At 42.2% G+C, this 23,461-nt stretch overlaps 1 protein-coding gene across 1 annotated transcript in view; it reads right to left on the reverse strand.

Annotated features, from left to right (window-relative positions):
- Positions 1-23,461, reverse strand: part of LOC144493383 (EH domain-containing protein 3) — a 94,576-nt gene that overhangs the window by 63,615 nt on the left and 7,500 nt on the right. The window contains exon 2 of the mRNA XM_078212219.1: positions 17,546-17,722. Within this exon, the coding sequence (XP_078068345.1) occupies positions 17,546-17,722 (177 nt within the window). The remainder of the gene's footprint in view (positions 1-17,545; positions 17,723-23,461) is intronic.

A 23,461-nucleotide genomic window follows, 5' to 3' on the forward strand; every position in this document is an offset into this window, starting at 1 on the left:
TTATGGCAAGTTATTAGAAGAACTTGCAAGTAAGCTCCATCCCAGAATTTACTGAGCACTACAACAACTCAACAAGGCTCCTTCAAGAGCACTTTCCAAATCCATGATCTCTATTAGCTGGAAGGGCAGTGGATACATTAAACATCTTTACACTCCAAGCCACATACCATCCTCACTTGGAACTGTAGCCATCATTCCTTCAGTGTCCTGGAGCTCCCTTCCTATCAGTGCTGTGATTGATTGCAGTAGTTAAGGCAGCAGTTCACCATCACCTTCTCATGGGCAATAGTAATTTCTGGCCAAAGATGCCCACAATTAAAAGAATAACCGAGCAAAGATTGCAGTTCCAACCCATGTGTGGAATTCATTTGTCAAAATATATAACTCAATATTTACACAAGGGGGAAAACCACAATGCTGCCAACACATGGCAAAATTTATTTTGCATTGCAGTGATGTATTTAGAACTACCAAGTGCACCTAAAAAAAAAACTTCATTAGCAGTACACATACTGCTGTAGATTACAAACATAAATGGAGGAAAATTAATAAAATACAAACTCAAAAGCACAGACATCACAAAGGGAGTTGAAAATAATAAGAATTCAAGCAAAAAGTAAAAGGTTAATTATGGCAACAAACATCTTGTACAAGTGAGGTAGGAACAAAAGATCATTTCCCAAACAGAATTTGGCTCAAGGTGAAATTCAGAGGAAGAAGCAGAAATCATTCAACTGAAATTAGACAAATTTAAAATTGGTGAGTTTTTAATTTCATATCATGCGCAGCGAGAATTGCTGCACAGGAAGGGAGAGTGATGCATGGTTCCTGCAGGATGTTGGAGCTGAGTAGATGCCAACTCTGACAAATACATCTGCCAGAAATATCCCCACCCCAGATCATGAGGTGACAAGATGATCTCAATGTGGTTTAAGATCCAAACAGAAAAAGGGAGGAGAAGTTGGTACAAAAATAATAGGAACCACATTTGAAGAGGACCATTTAAAAGAATGAGCAAGATGAAGGGGAAAGCAAGGTAAGGCACAGACTGGATTATATGGGAAGACAATAATCCAGTGGGGAATGAACCAGTGTTCATCCTAACCTATACTCCATGTCTCTATTTTTAAAGTCCAGGATCCTGCATTGCTCCTGTGGGCAGACTAGTCACAAATGCTTGGAAAGGGTCCTCAATACAATGCAAATCAGTGATATGTCAAAAACCAACACACATAATAGCTCCCAGTCCTGTCTAATATCGCACCTCCTGATGTACATTAGAAGGCAAAAAGGTTTTTGACTGCATTGAAGTTAACACAGAACCGCAAACCTTCATAACTTGCTAGATATATGATTCCAAGTACAGAAGAAAATTCTGGAATACCAAATGTTTTGAGTGATACAGGTTTTGACAAAACAAAAGGATAAATGTCACAAACTCTGGGCTAATACCAGTATTGGTAAAATGTCACCTGACTTGAACTGAGGTGTTCAAGTCAGGCCACTAACCTATACAAGAAAGCCAGATACGATCTAAGGAGATCCATCAAAGATGCCAAAAGACAGTACCAGACCAAGCTAGAGTCCCAGGCTAGTCACACCAATCCCCACCAACTATGTCAAGGTCTGCAAGATATAACAGGCTACAAGATGGAGGCATGTAAAATTGTCTGCTCCAACGCACCCCTCCCTGATGAGCTCAAATGCATTATGCCCGTTTCGAGCAAGAGGTCAGCGAGAGCATGCCCTCCACCCTGGATGAACCGGGGTCACCACTGCAGATGTCAGAGCAGGTTTCTCGAAGGGCAACCCACAGAAAGCAACAGGCCCAGATGGGGTACATGGACAAGCACTCAGATCCTGTGCGCATCAGCTGGCGGGAGTATTTGCAGACATACTGGAGGTCCCTATCTGCTTCAAGATGACGACCATCATCCCAGTACTTAAGAAAAATCAAGCAGCGTGCCTTAATGACCATCAGCCAGTGGCTCTGACAGCTATTGTGAAGTGCTTTGAAAGGCTAGTCATGGCACGAATCAATTCCAGCCTCCCGGACTATGTAGATCCACTAGAATTTGCCGATCAACGCAGACGCTATCTCCCTGCCTCTGCACTCAATCCTGGAACACCTAGCTAACAAGGACACCTATTTATTGACTACAGCTCAGCCTTCGACACCATCATCACGAAACACATCTCCAAACTCCGTGGCCTGGGCCTTGGCACCTCCCCCTGCAACTGGATCCTGAACTTCCTCAGACCACAAATCAGTAAGGGCAGGCAACAACACCTCCTTCATGATCATCAACACCAGTGCCCCACAAGACTGTTCTCAGCCCCCTACCACACTCCTTATACACCTATGGCTGTCTGGCCAAATTCCCCTCCAATTCAATTTTCAAGTTTGTTGACGACACTGTAGTGGGTTGAATCTCAAACAATGACGAGACAGAGCACTGGAATGAGATAGAGAACCTGGTGAACTGGTGCGGCAACAATCTCTCCCTCAATGTCAACAAAACGAAAGAGATTGTCATCAACTTCAGGGAATGCATGCCCATGTCTACATCAATGGGGACGAAGTAGAAAGGGTCGAGAGCTTCAAGTTTTTAGGTGTCCAGATCACCAATAACCTCTCCTGGTCCCCCCCATGCTGACACTATAGTCAAGAAAGCCCACCAATGCTTCTACTTTCTCAGAAGACTCAGGAAATTTGGCATGTCAGCTATGACTCACCAACTTTTACAGATGCACCATAGAAAGCATTCTTTCTGGCTGTATCACAGCTTGGAATGACTCCTACTCTGCCCAAGACTGCAAGGAACTACAAAAACGTCATGAATGTAGCCCAATCTATCACGCAAACCAGCCTCCCATCCATTGACTGTCTACACTTCCTGCTGCCTCGGCAAAGCAGCCAGCATAATTAAGGACCCCATGCACATTCTCTTCCACCTTTGGGAAAAAGATACAAAAGTCTGAGGTCACGTACCAACTGACTCAAGAACAGCTTCTTCCCTGCTGCTGTCAGACTGTTGAATGGATTTACCTTGCATTAAGCGGATCTTTCTCTACACCCTAGCTATGACTGTAACACTACATTCTGCACTCTCCTTTCCTTCTCTATGAACGGTATGCTTTGTCTGGATTGCATGCAAGAAACAATAGTTTTCACTATGTTAATTCATGTGACAATAATAAATCAAATCAAAAATCTGCCACATCACCTCAACACAAGCCTCCCAAGGTGTGATGTCTTTCAAACAGTGGCCTGCTTTCAAGAGGATCAGCACTCTTACTTAAAGATCACACTTCCTCCACAAATGTAACTTTAAGGATAGCTCAGTTCGTGACTGTGGTCACTGGAATCAGACTGTTCACTACTTTGTGAATGAATATGGCCTAAGAAAATTTGCTGCAGGATTCGAGGCAATGCACATAATGCTGTGCTGTGACTTGCACTGTCCAACTTGAATTTAAATTTGTAAAGCTGCAAGGTGTCATATACAAGGAGGATGATCCTGTACACCTTTTACAAAATACCTCTTCCTCAACCTGCCCTGCGACCTTCAATGATTTGTGCACATGAACCCCCAGGTCTCCCAGTTCCTGCATTCTTCTTTAGATTTGTAGCCTTGCATTTCCTTCTTCCAACTGAAGTGTGTTCACACTGTGCAGTATTAGATTAATTTCATCTACCCACCCATTTGGGCATTAAGCAACAGTAGCAACTTGGAATGCAGGAAGCTGGTCTGGTGACAATGCAGGGAATATGAGTTTAGGTTTACAAGACATTAAAAAGCACCATCGCAATGGGATAAGGTAAAGATAACAAAACCTGGCTTTCTAAGGCAAGAGGGATAGAATATCCCTTTTGCCTTAACCTTATATCTGAAATACTGGGCTTGTTGTTAGAACAGAGGGGATTACATTAATACTGCAGCAGCATGAACAATTGAAAGGAAGGAGCATACTGCTTAGAAAAAAATCTGTTCAGTGGATTCCAAAATCACCTCCTCAGGCAGTGCCTCCTGATTGAAGAGGACTTGCTTTTAGTCCGGGTTGGTGTATTCAGTCAGGAGATGGCTGATAAACCCGATCCACAATCTGCAGACTGCCCCTGTATATATTCAACAATGGAACATCCATAACCCTCTGGAGCAGAGAATTCCAGCATCTCAGTACCAAATGATTGGCTCTTAATCCTGAGACTGTATGCTTGTGTTTTAGATTCTCCAACCAAAAGGAAACAATCAAGCTACTTCTGAATTTTAAGTGTCCAGAGAATGTAGCCCAACTTACACAGCTTATCACAGGGCAATTTCCTCATCCCAGGATCAGGTTAATGAATCTTCACTGTACTGACCATGATACAAGTATATCCTTCCTCAAATGTGAAGACCAAAACTGAACACTACTTCAGATGTGGTCCAAATAAAACTGTTGTAAGACTTTATATTCTTGCTCTCCAATCCCCTTGCAATAAAGACCAACATGCAGTTTGCCTTTCTAATTGCTTGCTGCACCTGCATGCTAACCTCCTGAATTCCTTGTGCCAGCACACCCAAATCTCTGATCAATACTACCAAGCGTCACACCTTTTTAATTATATTTTGCTCTTCTATTCTTACAACCAAAGTTATCAACTTCACACTTCCCTAAATTATACTCCATCTGCCATCTTGTTGCTCAGTCTATATCTCTGCAGTCTCTGTCCTCCCCACAACTTTACCTTTCCAATTAGCATGATATCATCTGCAAATGTAGACATTACTCGGTCTCTTCATCCAAGTCATTAATGTGGATTATAAATAGCAGAGGTCCAGTACTGACCCTTGAGGCACTCCACAATTCACACTGCCAACTTGGGAAAAGTCCTGTTTGTGCCCACTGTTTTTTAAAACTGTTAACCAATCCTCTATCCTTGCCAATATAGTACAAATTCCAAGAGTCTTTATTTTACCCATTAGCCTTGTGTGACACCATATCAAATGCCCTTTGGAAATGTAAGCACATTATATTTACTGGCTCCCGAGCTACATCTTCAAAAAACTCCTGACTTGCTCTAATCAAACTAATGCTTTTCTATGTGCATTGTTAAGACTTCTGATAGATCTCAGCATTTTCCAACAAGAGATGTTTGGGTAACTGGCCTATAGTTTACTGCTTTCTCTCCTTTTTGGGGTGCAACATTTGCCAAATTGCAACTTAATGAGATCATTCCAGAATCTGAGGGAAAGCAGTAACCATGCCTCTAATGGCAATTAGATCTTAAAGATGCTTCATGATTTCAGATAAAGAATGTTTTTTTTAAAAAAACTTGTTAATATTTTATTATTTTACTCTGTCTCTTTCTGTTCCTCTGCTCGTCTTTATCTGCATCACCAAACTGTTCCAGTACTTCACAATCCAGTATAACCACGATGGGACAAATTGCCTCCACATGTTGCTGTGAACTGCAGTAATTTTGTGATTGAACCTCACAGGAATGCTGCAGTCAGAATGGTTGCGTTGGATCCAACAGGTGTACTGGCAAATGTTACTTTGACATAGCTCTGGCATTTGAATTAAAGATTCATGCAACTTATTGTTGCAGAAAGATTAATCAACGGAAGGGAAATTTAATTTACATTTTTACAAGTGAATAAATGCTGGTCCCTCAAAACGTGTAAAACTCACCAATTTTGTTCACCTTTCGAACAGCATCTACTAGCTTAGAAACTGCTGGAGAAAATAATCAAAGACAGAAACTGCTCACAGCCTCTCCATAAACATAACAGATTGTCCTACCCATGATTAACTAGCATCAGGTCTTTGTTACCTTATGATTACTATGCTCATTGACCTACATTTGCTCCCAACATTTTGATTTTAAAATTTTTATCCACATCTTTGCCTACCCCTTTCTCTTATTTCCTCCAGTCTTACAACCCTCCCAAATATCTGCATTCTTCCGATGTTGGCCTCCTGAGCACGTTAACTCCTTCACCATTTGCCTAGATCACAAGATTGGAATGCCCTCCCTTAACCTCTCCACCTCATTCCTCCGTGCACAAGTTGTTTCATTAATGCAGAAGTGAAAAAACCAATAAGAGATCATATTTATGACTTTGAGCACCCCCATTAAATCTCCTCTTAATATTCTATCCACCAAGGAGAACAGTTTAAGAACTTGCTGTGCACAAATTAGTTATTTTTTCCACATTACAATTCATGAACTTGTAAACACCACTTTGACATCAAGGTTGTGAAAGGCATCACACGAATGCAAGCTTTTGTGCGTTTCACCACCCATCATTAAGGTGATATGCAAACAGTAATGTTGTTTCTGCCTCTAAACCAAAAGGGGCAATATTTTTCTGAGATTGTGTTTAAGACAGAAAAAAAACACAGGAGCTGTTCAAGCTTTTTTCACTTTAAGTTCAGATTTAAGAGGCAAGGGAGAGGACTGCAGACCAATAAAAACACTTGCATTTTATTTACCTTCTGTTCTTTTCAGCCACTAAGGAAATTTTCCCTCAGTCAGCAAAGTCCTGAGAGCAATTCTACCATACAGTGGTATGCTTTGTTTCAAAGAGTTCAGAAAAACATTGCCCAAGTTGAAATTCTGAATGCTCAAATTCATGATCATTTTAATTTGGTACTTGACAAAGATCACTGACTCCTTTAGAAACTGGCATCAAAATATCCCAAGTAGATCTTTGCTTGCTGCTATTGAATTATACTTCATTCTCAACTGAGTATATTGTGATAAGGCATTTGATTCATATCAAATCTGTAAAAGCTTAGCTGCATAATGGGCATGCTGTTTTCATTCTGCAGATATTTATCCCTGTAATGCATAGAATTATATAAAATGTAATTGTTAACCACATGGTTTACCATCTCAAAATCACCATTATAAAATTATTGTAACGTTATACGTATTATAATACTCTGAATGGATTTCATTGGATAGTCTTTACAATAGTCCCATTCTTTAAAAAAGTTTATTTGGGGCAAGTTATTTTAAGGGGATGAAGAAAACAATACCATGGAAGAGAACATAACAGTCAAGTCATAAAGCCAATGTCTGAGACCAAGCTCAATTCTAGAGCAGATTTAACTTCATTTCATTGCAACTCTGGTTCATTATAGATGAATTGTGGGCAGCATGGTGGCAGTGGTTAGCACGACTGCCTCACAGCACCAGGGATCTGGGTTTGATTCCTGGCTTGGGTCACTGTCTGTGCAGAGTCTGTCTGGGTTTCCTCCCACAGCCCAAAGGATGTGCTGGTTAGGTGCATTAGCCATACTAAACTCTCCTTTAGTGTACCCAAACAGGTGCCAGACACAAGGGGACTTTCACGGTAACTTCATTACTGTTACTCGTGACACTAATAGTTAGATTTTTGCTCCCTACACCCCACCCGCTTTCTCCCCCCCCCCCCCCCAAACCAAATCAGTTCCAAAAGGAATAAGCTCATGTTGCTTTTCAATTATAGCTGGCTAATTATCTCTGCACCACCACTTCCCTCAATTATCTCTGGTCAGTAACCCAGAGACAGGGTAATTCCCTGGGATACACTGGTTTGAATTCTACCGTAAGAAGTCTCACAACACCAGGTTAAAGTCCAACAGGTTTATTTGGTAGCAAATACCATAAGCTTTCAGAGTGCTGCTCCTTTGTCAGATGGAGTGGAAATGTGCTCTCAAACAGTGCATAGAGACAAAATCAAGTTACAGATTTAAACTTGATTTTGTGTCTCTGTGCACTGTTTGAGAGCACATTTCCACTCCATCTGACAAAGGAGCAGCGCTCCGAAAGCTTATGGTATTTGCTACCAAATAAACCTGTTGGACTTCAACCTGGTGTTGTGAGACTTTAGTGTTCACCCCAGTCCAACGCCAGCATCTCCACATCTTGAATTCTACCACCATAGATGGTGGAATTTAAACTAAAATGAAAACATCTGGACCACTGTTGTAGAAACCAAACTGGCTCACTAAATGCCCTTTAGGGCTTACGTGCAACTTCAATCCAAGTGAAGGATGGCAGGGATCCTTCACCAGAAAGGACACGAGAGAACTACAGGATAGAATCCCTACAGTGCAAAAAGAGGTCATCCAACCCAATGAGTCTGCATCTACTTAGTGAAAGAGTAACCCACCCAGACCCTCTCCTTGTAACTCCACACATTTACCACAGCTAACCCACCTAATCCACACGGTTGGGTTTTTAAACGACAATCGTTGATTGGTCCATATGTTTTTTATTGTGTTGCTCCTTTATTTTAAAAAAGGAAGCAGGGATAATGCAGGAAATTGAAGGTCATGGTGGAGAAGCTACTGAGGGACAGGATATCTGAACATTTGGAAGAAAATGGACTAGTTACTGAGGCAGAATGGTTTTGTACAGGGAAGGTCATCATGTCTCACCAACTTGATTGAATTTTTTTGAAGAGGTGACAAAGATAATTGATGAGGGAAGCAGTGTGGACATAGTTTATATGGACTTTAGTAAGGAATTTGACAAGGTCCCTCATGGCAGACTAGTACAACTACTAAAATCACATGGGATTTAGGGTGGGCTGACTAGATGGATACAGAACTGGCTTGGTCATAGAAAACAGTTGAGGTGGGTGTTTTTCAGAATGGAGATTTGTAGCTAGTGGTGTTCCATAGGGATATAAAAATAAACAAATGAGTGTGGTCCAATTAGTAAGTTTGTGGATGACACCAAGATTGATGGCATTGATAGTGCTGGGGATTGTCAGAGGATACAATAGGACATAGATTGGAGACTTGAGCACAGAAATGGAAGATGGAGTTTAATCCAGACAAATTCGAGGTGATGCATTTTGGAGGGTCAAATTTAGGTGTGAAGGAACAGTAACAGAGGGATCTGGGCATGGAGGTCCATAATTCCTAAAAGTGGCAACACAGGTGGCCAAGGTGATTAAGAAGGCATACTTGAGGCAGGCATCATGGTCAGCACAAGCTTGGAGGGTCAAAGGGCTTGTCCCTGTGCTGTACTGTATTGTACTTTGCCTTCATTGGCCAGGGTTCAAGTACAAGAGTTGGAATTCATGTTGCAGCTATATAAAACCTTGGTTAGGCCACGTTTGGAATATTGCGTGCAGTTCTGGTCACCACACTACCAGAAGGATATGGAAGCTTTGGAGAGAGTGCAAAGAAGGTTCACCAGTATGTTGCCTGGTCAAGGGGGTGAGCTACAAAAGGAGAGGTTGAAGAAGCTAGGATAGTTTTCACTGTAAAGACAGAAGTTGAGGGGAGACCTGATAGAGGTCTCCAAAATTATGAGGTGCATAGACAGGGTGGATAGTCAGAGGCTTTTTCCCCCAGGGTGGAAGTGTCAACTACAAGGGGGTACTGGTTCAAGGAGAGAGGGGAAAGCTTTTCACGCAGAGAGTAGTGGGTGCCTGAAGGGTGCTGCCAAGGTGGTGGAAGCAGGCACATTAGCAACATTTAAGAGGCATCTGGATAGGTACATGATTAAGGAGGGAATAGAGGCACAGACCAAGTAAGGACAGAAGGTTTTTTAAAAAAGTATTTTTAGTTAGGACATCATGATCGGCACAAGCTTGGAGGGCTGAAGGGTGAGCTCTGTACTTTGATACATTTATATCCCTGCGATACAATGTCTGAAAGGCCTGAATGTTAACACAGGGATACTGACAGACCTTTGTAACAATAAATAAGATTTCTACCTGTAATAACTCAGAGGCGAAAGTCTTGTCACCAAGTTACTGTATTTACACCATACATCTGTACACAGTCAGCTCTCCAGTTGCTCCCTGTTGAATGCAGGCAGGGAGTCTGACACCTGCTTTAAATAGCGAGCATGAGACTCTGATTTAACCATCAACTAAGACTCATCAGGTACCTCTTGTGTACCAACCAAATAATTTTAATTTAGTTTAGCTGAGGGCCAACTCAAAAAGCGCAGCTCCCAAAAGGAGGGGGAACTGCCCAAACCAAAAAAAAAAGCAAAGCACAAGGGAAACTTAAAACATCAAATTAAAATGTGATTACCGGGGGTCGATAATACACCCCAGCTCCTGCAATGCCCAGCAGGCACAGAATGTTGATACTCTAGCAAACCAACCTCATTAGCCTGGCTGAAGTCATTACACTACCAGAAGATCATATGCAGTCAGTTTAAGTCAGTATTGGAGCACAGAGCAATAAGCCCATCATGTGATAAAATGATTAATCTATAGGAACAGAGATAGATGATAAGCAGTCAAGAATCAAACCAAAGAAAGGAACAAGAGTTCCTTCTTGAAGATACCTGGAATTGCAAAAATCTGGTGTATGTATGCTTTATAGACAATGAGAAGCATTTGGCAGTTTATCGTTGGGAAAATAATGAAGTATTTAGGCAAACCAAAAATAAAGGATAATTCAATCAACAATGGTAAAACTTGATAAGTGTCAAGACAGCTTCCCAATCAAAACGAGTATACTAGATGTGCTTTGTCCCCAAAACTGTTCATCCTATACTATCTTATCTATACTATACTATCATCCTAAAATATCTTCAAAGACAGATGGAAACATTAGATGACTTGATCAACAATTGGAGATACATGGGTGACACTGTACTGATTTCAGAATCAGAAGAGGTACTAAAAGAAATTGAAAGCAAGGACGAGGAACATGGACTTGGAGTGAATCTGAAGACCACCAAGAGAATGGTGATGAGCAGAGGCCTAACCCAGGAAATGAAAACTGAAGTAAATGATCAAGTCTTGGAACAAGCCAAATAGTTCATACACCTTGGTAGATCACAGATGGGAGATGGAATTATCAGATCTGAAGGATAACTGAGACCAGCTTTGCCAGAATGAAGGACAAGATCCCTCATGGCAGACTGGTGCAGGTTAAGTCACATGGGATCAGATGAACTGGCAAGGTGGATACACAACTGGCTAGTTTAGGAGCTGGGGTGCATTGTCGGTCTTGGACTGGGTAAGCACAGTAAGAAGTCTCACAACATCAGGTTAAAGTCCAACAGGTTTATTTGATAGCACAAGCCACAAGCTTTCGGAGCACTGCTCCTTCATCAGGCGAGTGGGAGTTCTGATCACAAACAGGGCATATAAAGACAAACTCAATTTACAAAATAATGGTTGGAATCAAGTCTTAAAAGGTACAGACAATGTGAGTGGAGAGAGGGTTAAGCAGATGCTAGAGATGTGTATCGTCTCCAGACAGCGAGTGAGATTTTGCAAACGCAGGCGAGTGGGGGTTACAGATGGTGTGACATGAACCCAAGATCCCAGTTGAGGCCATCCTCAAGTGAGGAACTTGGCTATCAGTTTCTGCTCAGCGATTCTGCATTGTCATGTGCCGTGAAGGCTACCTTGGAGAATGCTTACCTGAAGATCAGAGGCTGAATGCCCGCGACTGCTGAAGTGTTCCCCAACAGGAAGAGAACACTCTTGCCTGGTGATTGTCGAGTGGTGTTCATTCATCCATTGTCATAGTGTCTGCAAGGTCTCCCCAGTGTACCATGCCTCGGGACATCCTTTCCTGTAGCACATCAGGTCAACAATGTTGGTGGAGTTGCAAGAGTACGTACCATGTACCTGGTGGATGGTGTTCTCATGTGGGATGATGGCACCGTGTCGGTGATCCAGCATGTCTTGCAGATGTTGCTGTGGCAGGGTCATGTGGTGTCATGGTCAATGTTCTCCTGAAGGCTGGATAATTCACACCTCAATATGCCAACATCTTCATGCACAGGTTTGAACAAGACCTCTTTACTGCACAGGACCTTCAACCAATGCTATACACTAGATACATCAATGACATTTTCTTCCTTTGGATTCATGGCGAACAATCACCAAAACCACTATATGACAACAACAAGTTCCATCCCACCATCAGACTCACCATGGACTACTCGCTGGAATCGGTTGCATTCTTGGACACACGCATCTCCATTAAGGACGGTCACCTCAGCACTTCTGAACTGCAAGCCCACGGATAACCTCACGATGCTCCACTTCTCCAGCTTCCACCTGTAACATGTTAAAGAAGCCATCCCCTACTGACAAACCCTTCGTATACACAGGATCTGCTCAGATTAGGATCGCAACAGACACCTACAGATGCTGAAAGATGCCCTCATAAGAACAGGATATGGTGCTCGACTCGATCGACAGTTCCGATGTGCCAGTGAAAAACCGCACTGACCTCCTCGGAAGACAAACACGGTGGACAGAGTACTCTTCGTCGTCCAGTAGTTCCCCGGAGCGGAGAAGCTACAACATCTTCTCCGGAGCCTTCAACATGTCATTGATGAAGACGAATATTGCCAAGGCCATCCCCACACCCCCACTTCTTGCCTTCAAACAACCGCACAACCTCAAAACAGACTATTGTCTGCAGCAAACTACCCAGCCTTCAGGAGAAGTGACCACGACACCACACAACCCTGCCACAGCAACCTCTGCAAGATGTGCCGGATCATTGATACGGATGCGATCATCTCACGTGAGAACACCATCCTCCAGGTACACACTCTTGCAACTCCACCACATGGTCGTCCTGATACGCTGCAGGAAAGGATGTCCCGAGGCATGGTACATTGGGGAGGCTATGCAGACGACAACGGATGAATGAACACCACTCGACAATCACCAGGCAAGAGCATTCTCTTCCTGTTGGGGAACACTACAGCAGTCATGGGCATTCAGCCTCTGATCTTTGGGTAAGCATTCTCGAAGGCGGCCTTCATGACAACGCAGAATCACTGAGCAGAAACTGACAGCCAAGTTCCGCACACAAGGATGGCCTCAACCAGGATCTTGGGTTCATGTCACACTATCTGTAACCCCGGCTTGCAAAATCTCACCAACTGTCCTGGCTTTAACATTTCTTTAACCTGTGCTTAACCCTCTCTCCACTCACATTGTCTGTACCTTTAAGACTTGCATTCCAACCATTATTTTGTAAAATGAGTTTGTGTCTTTATATGCCCTGTTTGTGAACAGAACTCCCACTCACCTGATGAAGGAGCAGTGCTCCAAAAGCTTGTGGTAACCAAATAAACCTGTTGGACTTTAACCTGGTGTTGTGAGACTTCTTACTAGGTCATAGAAGACAGAGGGTAGCAGTGGAAGGGTGCATTTCTGAATGAAGGGTTGTGACAAATGGCATTCCTCAGATCATAAATGATTGGGAGGAAAATGTAACTGGTTTGATTAGTAAGTTTGCCGATGACACAAAAGTTGGTGGATTTGCAGATAGCAATGAGGACCATCAGAGGATACAGATTGGTTGGAGAGATGGCAGATGGAGTTTAATCCAGACAAATGAGGTAATGCATTTTGGAAGGTCTAATACAGAGGAAATATACAGTAAATGGCAGAACCCTTAAGAGTTTTGATAGGCAGAGGGATCTGGGTGTACAGGTCACTGAAAGTAGCAACACAGGTGGAGAAGGTAGTCAAGAAGGCATACGGCATGCTTGCCTTCATCAGCCAAGGCATAGAGTTTAAAATTTGGCAAGTCATGTTACAGCTTTATAGAACCTTAGTTAGGCCGCACTTGGAATATAGTGTTTAATTCTGGTCGCCACACTAGCAGAAGGATGTGGAGGCTTGGAGAGGGTACAGAAAAGATTTACCAGGATGTTGCCTGGTCTGGAGGGCATTAGCTATGAGGAGAGGTTGGAGAAACTTGGATTGTTCTCACTAGAATGGCAGAGGTTGAGGGGCAACCTGATAGAAGTCTACAAGATGAGGGGCATGGACAGAGTGGATAGTCAGAAGGTTTTTCCCCCCCAGGGTGGAATAGTCAATTACTAGGGGGCATAGGTTTAAAGGTGCGAGGGGCAAGGTTTAAAGGAACTGTACAAGGAAAGTTTTATTTTAAAACAGAGGGTGGTGGGTGCCTGGAGCTCCCTGCTGGGGTGGTCATGGAAGCAGATATGATGGTGACTTTTAAGGGGCATCTGGACAAATACATGAATAGGATGGGAGGAGAGATATGGTCCCCGTAAGAGTAGCAGACTTTAGTTGAAACAAAGAAAATTCAGTTGGGCAGTATGGTCGGTGCAGGCTAGGAGGGCCGAACGACCTGTTCCTGTTCTGTAATTTTCTTTGTTATGTTGACAGAGAAACCAAGCTGAAATCTGAGGGAAAGAATGTTGAGGCGTTACATTGTCATCTTTTGTGATCTGCCTTGGAGACATGGACAAAAAAAAGACTGCAGATAAGCTGGATGCATTTGAAACATGTACATTCCAAAGCAGCACAGGACAGAGAGGTGGAGATCCATGGTAGTCAATCTTCTGGGAGGAGGATGACACCAATGAACAATATTTTTACTTTTCAGATAAGAAATCACAACAGCAGCATTTGAGGTTATTGCATCCCAAAACATTGGATTGAGAAAGATTTCTTAAAGTGTTAAGTTATGGAAATGGGGTCTTCTGATGAGCAAAGCAAGATAAAATTGCTTAGTTATCAGTTGTTTGAAGGTTCCCCCTCACCTCCCCTTTGAATATTTATCAATTTACGGAATGCCTTGACAGCCAGGAGCTTGGGTGCTGAAGAAAACCCAGGTTCTTTTAAAGATGGAATTGAATAATTTGGATTTAGAATCATCTTTCACTGGAATTATCCTGGGTTTTAAGACAAAGTCCAAAGGGGATATATCAATCAAATTCAAGACAAAGTACAGTATTAAGAGCAATGGTGACAAAAATGTCCCAGCACACATGGAATTCACCAATTTTCAAATAAAAATCTACTACTTTTTCCATTACCAAGCAGTTTTAATACCCCTCATGTGCACAGAATGTTCTTAATGCAGCATTTTCTCTCTAATAGAATGGTTGTCTGAATATTTGCTTGTAATTCGTCCCCATCTTGGAATTCTATATAAAGCTCAAACTTTTTTTTGCATTCTCCTCCTCCCCCACTGCAAATGTGCAAACTCCACCCAAAGCTGGAATGGAACCCATGTCCCTGGCACTGAGGCAGCAGTGCTAATCACTGCTATATTCAATCCACCTTAACACATTTACTCAAAAGATTCTGAAATAACTACAAAATCAGAACAGTACTGAATTGGATCCAAAATGTGAAACATTATAGCCTCTTAAACACTGCAAACCATTTAGCCGAACACTTTTGCATAACCAGCAATCAAAAAGGCATAACTGTACTAAGAATTTTCAGTACATCTGCATAAAGCACTGCCCAATGAATACTCATACACCATTAACATTCATCTATTTTTGCTGCTGCCCCCACCCATTCCTCAACTCCTAGTTGGGGATAAATATACAGCATCGTGTAGCATTTAGCCACACAGACAAGTAAAGCAAAACCATAATCATTTCTCACTATCCAAGGACCCTTAAATTGTGCGCCTCCAGATGTCAGAACAAATGAAAAATAGACACTTGTGCAAATTACAGATAGTCCATAAAACCACAGCAGTTGAGGTGCTTCCTTCAGGAGAGAAAAAAATGGATTGGGGAAAAACCACAGGCAAATATCAACGCAACATTGAAAACAGTTCAAATGTCAAATCAAACAGTTGCTTGGTATTACATATTGATGGAAAGAGAGAGACATGTTGCTAAAGCTTTGTTTAAAACACAAGAATGACAAATTTCAAATGACCACAATACAATTATTCAATAGCAATATTCAAATATCAAGAAAGTGATGAGTATCTAAAGGAGATGCACACAAGAACCATATTCAGATTATTAATAATTCAATTTTAAAATATATGTCCTGAACCAAGTGACTAGATGAATCTTAGAAAGCCCTGCAAAATGACATATCAAAAAGTAACAGAAGTTCCTCATCTCAAAGCTAGAGTGGCTGGGTAAAGAGAGACTGGAAAAGAAATGGATTCAATCACAAGTCAGGGGTAGGGTACAAGGGTTTGGTGTTGGTAGCACTACTGCTTCCAATTTAGATCAACACCCGATTCAGAAACGTCATGTTAAAACTCAATTTGTAAATAGCACCAAAATAGAAGGGAAAACAAATTAGGAAGCAGCCCAGAAATTATAGGATGAATTGGATCAAATGGTACAAGAAAAGAACAATGATGGACTATATTCAGTGCAGACAAATGACAGAAGCCCAAGAAAAGACACATGAATTCTGTGAATGGTGCTGAAAAAGAACAAAGCCAAGAGATCCACAAGTTTAATGGACATTGGAGCATCAAGTAACTCTTCCCAAAAACATTCTGGAAGTTTGAATAAATTTTAAAACCCAACTGACAGAAGTCAAGTTTTTCAAATCCTCTACTCCACAAATAAATATATTGAAAAATCCTCAAATGTAGTTAGAATCACAGCATCTCTGCAGTGCTTCCCCCACCCTATCCCTTTAACCCCACACATTCCTCATGGCCAATTCATTTAACCAAAAACATGTTGAGACACCAAGAGACAATATCATGGCTAATTAACCTAACCTGCACATCTTTGGGCTGTGGGAGGAAACCAGAGCACCCGGAGGAAACCCACATGGACAGGGGAGAATGTGCAGACTCCACACAGGCAGTCACCCAAAGCTGGAATTGAACCCAGGCCCCTGGAGCTGCAAGGCAGTAAATATATGAAAAAAATCCACTGAAGATTAAACGTGTTTTTTTTAAAAAATTTGTTCATGGGATATGTGTGTTGCTGACACGGCCAGCACTTGTTGCCCATCAACTGAATGGTTTGCCACACGATTAAAAGCGCAGTTTAAGAGTCTGGAGTCACATGTAGGCCAGAGCAGATGAAGACAGCAGATTTCCTTCCCTGAAGGCACCAGTGAACCAGGTGGGAGTTTAAAACCACAAGTCAGTGATGGTTACCATTCCTCAGACTAGCTTTCAATGCCAGTTTATTAACTGAATTCAAATTCTACAAGCTGCTGTGGTGGGATGTGGACCCTTGACCCTAGAGCATTAGCAGAAGCCTCTGCAATACTAGTCCTTTGACTAAACTACTACATCACCATTTCTTTCACATTTCTCCCCCTCACTTGTTCAGTGAAATGACCAATGCACTGAATTTACACAGCTACAAGAACTCGATTGCATAAAACATCTTCGTAACCAGAGTCCTGAAGAGCTGTAGCTCAAATGAGATACGATATCTGCAATACTGTCATTCAACTTTAGGGTGTCATATTGCAAGTGTAAAAGGTAGATTGTTAGAGTCAGATATGACAGTGCCAAATGTGGCCACATTGAAAGAATAATTTGTAGATTACAATTCCCATACCCACATCAGGCACTGCTTGCATATGATTATTTTGAACCTTGGAACTGCACTAGATGACAGTTGAGAATCTTCAATTTCCTGCAAATATCTTCTTCCTACATTCCCTAGTCTCCCAACAAAGTGCGTAGTAAATTTTAAAATACAGCCCTGAGATTCATGCTGCTTAACCCAGTACTTAACTGCAGTAAAGTAGTTTGATTTTAAACAACAATTCTAACCTTGCTTGCTACATCTCAAATTTTCCAACATTAACGATCATTTTATAAATCGAGGTGTATTATTAACCTGTTCAAAAATGCATTGCCAAAAGCATTAAGTTTCCTGAATGGTTTTTTCGGATCCACGACTAGAGCATTTCCTGGAATCACACCCTCCACATCGCCATTCATTACAGCAATGAAGCAGTCGGTAGTTGGCTCAGGGCCAATCCTCATTCCTGGAAAATCTTGTTCCAGAAGGTACCTGAGACAGAACCAGAGAAAATCATCAATACTTGCAGCAATTAAAAGTTAAAGGATGCAGATGCCACATCAGTAGGTCTACAATTTAGCAACAGTTCAGATGTCACCATAATTCAGCTTTCTAATGCTGTCACAAAACACTTACATATGGGGATCACTTTGCAAGACTCCAGCCACTCTCAGCAAGCACAATAGCAGGATAGATTACAATATTCTCGGAAAATTTTTAGAGCAGCATTTGTTCATTGTAAGGAACAGTCTCGGTGTTGTATATACACATGGCTTATCATGCATTACATACATAGCCCTTTCAAAATATCTCTGCAATAAGAATGGTTCACAAGGAACACATGGAAGTTGCCCTTTGAGGTTATTGAAACAGAATAGATCATTCACCCAAAGCCCATTTTCCACTTTGATCACGAGTGATCACCTCTGCTCCATTTATCCACATTTCGCATCCCTAATCAACTATCACTTAAAAATGGCAATGTCACACAGTTTTTGGGAGGACTGAGACAAAGATTTTATATTACAGTCATAGAGTCAGAGGTTTATAGCATGGAAACAGGCCCTTCGGCCCAACTTATCCATGCCGCCTTTTTTTTTTTAAACCATTACCCTTGGTGTGAATAAAAGGCTTCCTGATTTTGCTTCATATCTACCAACAGTATTAGAATATTAGAATCCATTGAATTGCTACAGTGCAAAGAGAGTCCATTCTGTCCATCAAGTCTCACCAAATCTTCAAAAGAGCATCCCACCCAGGCCCTCCACCCTATCCCCATAACCCAGCACATTTTACCATAGCTACCACATCTTTGGACTGTGGGAGGAAACTGGAACACCAGGAGGAAAACCACACAGACAATGGGAGAACGTGCAAATTAGTCAAGCAAAGCTGGAATTGAACCCAGGACAGCATGCAAGGCAGCAGTGCTAACCACCGTGTCACCCTTTGTAGTTTGGTAAGCCAGAACAATGTGGAGATGCTGGCATTGGACTGGGGTAAGCATGGCAAGATATCTCTCAATACCAGGTTAATTTGGTAGCACAAGCTTGGAGTGTTGCTCCTTCCTCACCGGAGGAAGGAGCAGCACTCTGAAAGCTTGTGCTACCAAAGAAACCTGTTGGACTTTAACCTGGTGTTGAGTCTTCTTACCTTCAAACTACATCAAACTTGATTTTATACACTACGATTTGATGCAGCCTTAGCTAATTTCACCTTCCCAACTATCCCTCATCCCGTAATATCAAAATCTATCTAGCTCCATTTTAAATATACTCAGATTGAGCCCAGGTATGAATCTGTGCTATACCAACTTCAAAAGCAATACATCTTTTTTGTGCAACACCCAAAGTGGAATACAATACTCCTGATCAAGTTCCTTGACAGCCAAAGCATCTCTTTCCTCCCCTTTTGTATTTGATATTCATTGAAATAAGTGCCACTCATGTTTTGAAATTTAATTTTTTGCTTATGCACCAGTTTTCAATGCGATCTTTGCATAGACACTCAAATCTCTTTCCTCCTTTGCAGCATCTAGGATCTCACCATTAAAAAAATTCCACTTTGTCTCTTGGTTCCAAAGTGGATCACTTCAGTTCCCACATTGAAAACCATCTGCCAAAGTTTTGTCACTTCATCTGTTCCAAGTCCATTTGCATCTTCCTATTCACATCTACACAATTTTGCGCAACCTAAAGCTATATTAGCTAAGAAATTGGATGCATAACCCTATTCTGTCATTCAAGTTATTATAGGGTTGGTGAAAAGCTGAGGTCTCAGTACTGAAATAATTCTGAAGGCACTTTGGGAGGGCAGATGTGAGGCTACCGTGCATTTACACAGCCCCTTCTCCAAATGTGAAAATATTTGACACTCACTCATTTTAAGGTCCAATGACTTAACAGCATTTTCCACACATGATCCCATTTCTCCCAGGGAGAAATGCCTCCTTTAGTACCATAGGTAGAAGACTGTGAGGCCTCCCTACTGCTCAAACCATGACACACGACCTCCAGTATCCATCTGATAAGGATCAACTGATGGAATAGGCAATCTAACACTTCCAAACAATGCAGCACAAGAGGTGAGAATGCGGATTATCACTAATGAGTATGGGGAGAAGGGGAGTCAAGAAAGGGTGGTACAATCAAATTCTCTCTTCAGGTGTCAGCTGTGGCTCAACTGGTAGCACTCTGAATCACAAGGTTATGGGTTCACGTTCCACTCCACTTGAGCATAAATCGAAACAAAAACTCCAGTTTAATGCTGAGCAGGCACTGCAGTGTCAGAGGTGATGTCCTTTAGATGACATGTTAAATGGAAGCCCTGTCAACCCTCAGGTGGATGCAAAAGGTCCTGTCGCACTATTTTAAAGAACAAGGGATTTATCTCTGGTCTCCTGGCCAATATGCATTTCTATAAACGTCGCAAGAACAAATTTTCAGGTCACTATCACATTCGTGTCTGTGGGAGTTTGCTGTGCACAAGTTGACTGCCATATTTCCTATATTTAAACATTTCCATATTGAAACGGAGACTAGGGATCTGAAGTACTGCACTGAATTTGAGATGTTCAAATGTCACGAAGAACCACATATCAATGCAAATCTTTTCCAAAAAGGTTGTGGATGAGTGAACAACTGGAGCTTTCAAGATCGATCAATAAGTGTGGTAGCAAGGGTATCAACCAGCAAAATGCTGGAGATCTGAAATAAAAACAGAAAACACTGGAAAAACCCATCAGGTCTGGCAGCATTTGCTGAGAGAAAAACAGAGTTAACTTTGAGTCCGTATGACTTCTTCAGAACTCTGAAGAGAAATGGATGAACTCAGTTCCAAGGATATAATGGACTTAACACATTAACTGTTTCTTTCTTCACAGATGCTTCAAGAGCTGCAGTTTTTCCAGCTCTTTCCTGTTTGTATGTTAAATAATAGGTATGTGCATTTTATTAGGAATAATGAGGCGTATGCTCCCTGGAAAATAAGTCTAAAAAAGGGTAGAGGGGCAAAAGGATCTGGGGTGTTGATATACAGGTTACCCAAGTCTCTTAGTTTAATAAAATAGAGAAAGCAAATAAAGTCCCAAAATTCACTGCTCCAAGAATAGAGATGATGTTATGATCAGAACACATTTGAGTATATTGCAGAGCTGTATTTGCCATAAGAAGATTATAGAAGCACTAGCAAGAGTGCAAAAAGAATTTACAAGGATAATACCGGAACTGAGGGGAAAAGCTTTATGTCTGTCGGGCAAGAATGAATAGGCTGGGGCCCTTTTCCTAAAAAGAATGATTCAAAGGGGACCTGACTGGTTGTTAATATTATGAAAGGATAAGTAGGTGTGGAAGATGCTTCCACCTGTAGGGAAGGCCAGAACTAAGGCTCATTCATCTAAGATGGTCATGAATCGCTGTTAAGTAATTCTAGAGCAAAAGAAAACAAAATATTGCAGATGCTCAGCATCAGAAAAAAAAAACCAAATTGCCTGGAAATACCCTGCAGCTCTGGCAACATCTGAAGAGAGAAACAAGTCATTGTTTCAGGATTACTCCCTGTGCCACATGCTGGTGAGGCTAGGAATAGGAAGATAGTGCAGCTCAACACGTGGCTAAACAGCTGGTGTAGGAGGGAGGGTTTCAGATATCTGGATCATTGGGGTCTCTTCCAGGGCAGATGGGACCTGTACAAGAAGGACAGGTTGCATCTAAACTGGAAGGGCACAAATATTCTGGCCGGGAGGTTTGCGAGTGTCACACAGGAGGATTTAAACGAGTTGGGAAGGCGGGGTTGGGGACCAAAGCAAAGGTGAATTAGCTGAAGGGGAACCAGAGAGTAGGGACAGTGAGACTCAGAAACAGCAGGCAGGGTGGGATTGCTAATCAGAGAGGGTCTGGTGGACTGAAGTGCATTTGTTTCAATGCAAGTAGTTTTAACAGGCAAGGCAGATGAAATTAGAGCTTGGATTCGTTTTAGGAACTACGATGTTGTTGCTATTACAGAGACTTTGTTAAGGGAATGACAGGATTGGCAGCTTAACATTCCAGGATACAGATGTTTCAGGCATGATAGAGGGGGATGTAAAAGGGGTGGGGGAGTTGCACTACTGGTTAAGGAGAATATCACAGCTGTACTCCGGGAGGATACCTCGGAGGGTTCAGACAGCAAGGCAATATGGGTAGAGCTCAGGAATAGGAAAGGTGTAGTCACAATGTTGGGGGTTTACTATAGGCCACTCAACTGCCAGTGGGATTGAGGAACAGATATGTAGGCAGATTTTGGCAAAGTGTACAAGTAACATGGTTGTTGTGGTGGGAGATTTTAATTTCCCCGATATTGACTGGGACTCACTTAGTGCTAGGGGCGTGGATAGGGCAGAGTTTGTAAGGAACATCCAGGAGGGCTTCCTGAAACAGTATGTAAATAGTCCAACTAGGGAAGGGGCCATACTGGACCTGGTATTGGGGAATGAGCCCGGCCAGGTGGTCGATGTTTCAGTAGGGGAGCGGTTCAGGAAGAGTGACCACAATTCAGTAAGCTTTAAGGTACTGATGGATAAAGATAAGTGTAGTCCTCAAGTTAAGGTGCTAAACTGGGGGAAGGCTAATTACAACAATATTAGGCAGGAACTGAAGAATGTAGATTGGGGGCAGATGTTTGAGGGCAAATCAACATCTGGCAGGTGGGAGGCTTTCAAGTGTAAGTTCATAGGGATTCAGGACTGGCACTCTCCTGCAAGGATGAAGGATAAGTACGGCAAGTTTTGGAAACCTTGGATAACGAGAGATATTGTGAGCCTAGTCAAAGAGAAAAAGGAAGCATTTGTCAAAGCTAGGAGGCTGGGAACACATGAAGCAAGTGTGGATACTGACCAATGAACCTGGACAGGTGTCAGATTTCTGTGGGAGAGCATCTTGGGGATAGCGATCATAACTCTATCTCCTTTATGCTTGCATTGGAAAAAGGGAGGATCAGGCAAGCTCGGAAAGCATTTATATGGAGTAAGGGGAAATATGAAGACATAAGGCAGCAAATTAGAGGAGTAAATTGGTAGGAGGTATTCTCAGGGAAATGTACTGAAGAGAGGTGGCAGTTTTTCAAGGAATGTCTGTCTAGAGTTCTACAGGACAACATTCCAAGCAGACAGGGAGGAGTTGGTAGGTTAAAGGAACCGTGGTGCACAAAAGCTGTGCGGGACCTAGTCGAGAAGAAAAGGAAAGCGTACAAAAGGTTCAGAGAGCTTGGCAAAGATAGGGATCTAGATGAGTATACGGCTTGTAGGAAGTGACTAAAGGAGGAAATTAGGAGAGCCAGAAGAGGGTCACGAGAAGGCCTTGGCAGGTAGGATTAAGGAAAACCCCAAGGCGTTCTATAAATATGTGAAGAGTAAAAGGATGAGACGTGAAGGAATAGGGCCTATAAAAGGTGATGGCAGGAAAATCTGTACAGAACCAGTAGAAATGGCAGAGGTGCTTAATGAGTATTTTGCCTCGGTTTTCACAGAGGAGAAGGACCTGGGTGGATGTACTGCGGGCTTGCGGTGGAGTGAAAGGATTGAGTATGTGGACTTTAAGAGGTTCTGCTGGAATCTTTGAATGGCATCAAGATAGACAAGTCGCCAGGTCAAGATGGGATGTACCCCAGGTTACTGTGGGAGGCAAGGGAAGAGATTGCAGAGCCTCTGGCGATGATCTTTGCAACGTCAATGGAGGCGGGGAAGATGCCAGAGGA

This window comes from Mustelus asterias, chromosome 5, assembly GCF_964213995.1.
Source record: "Mustelus asterias chromosome 5, sMusAst1.hap1.1, whole genome shotgun sequence".
Taxonomy (NCBI): domain Eukaryota; kingdom Metazoa; phylum Chordata; class Chondrichthyes; order Carcharhiniformes; family Triakidae; genus Mustelus; species Mustelus asterias.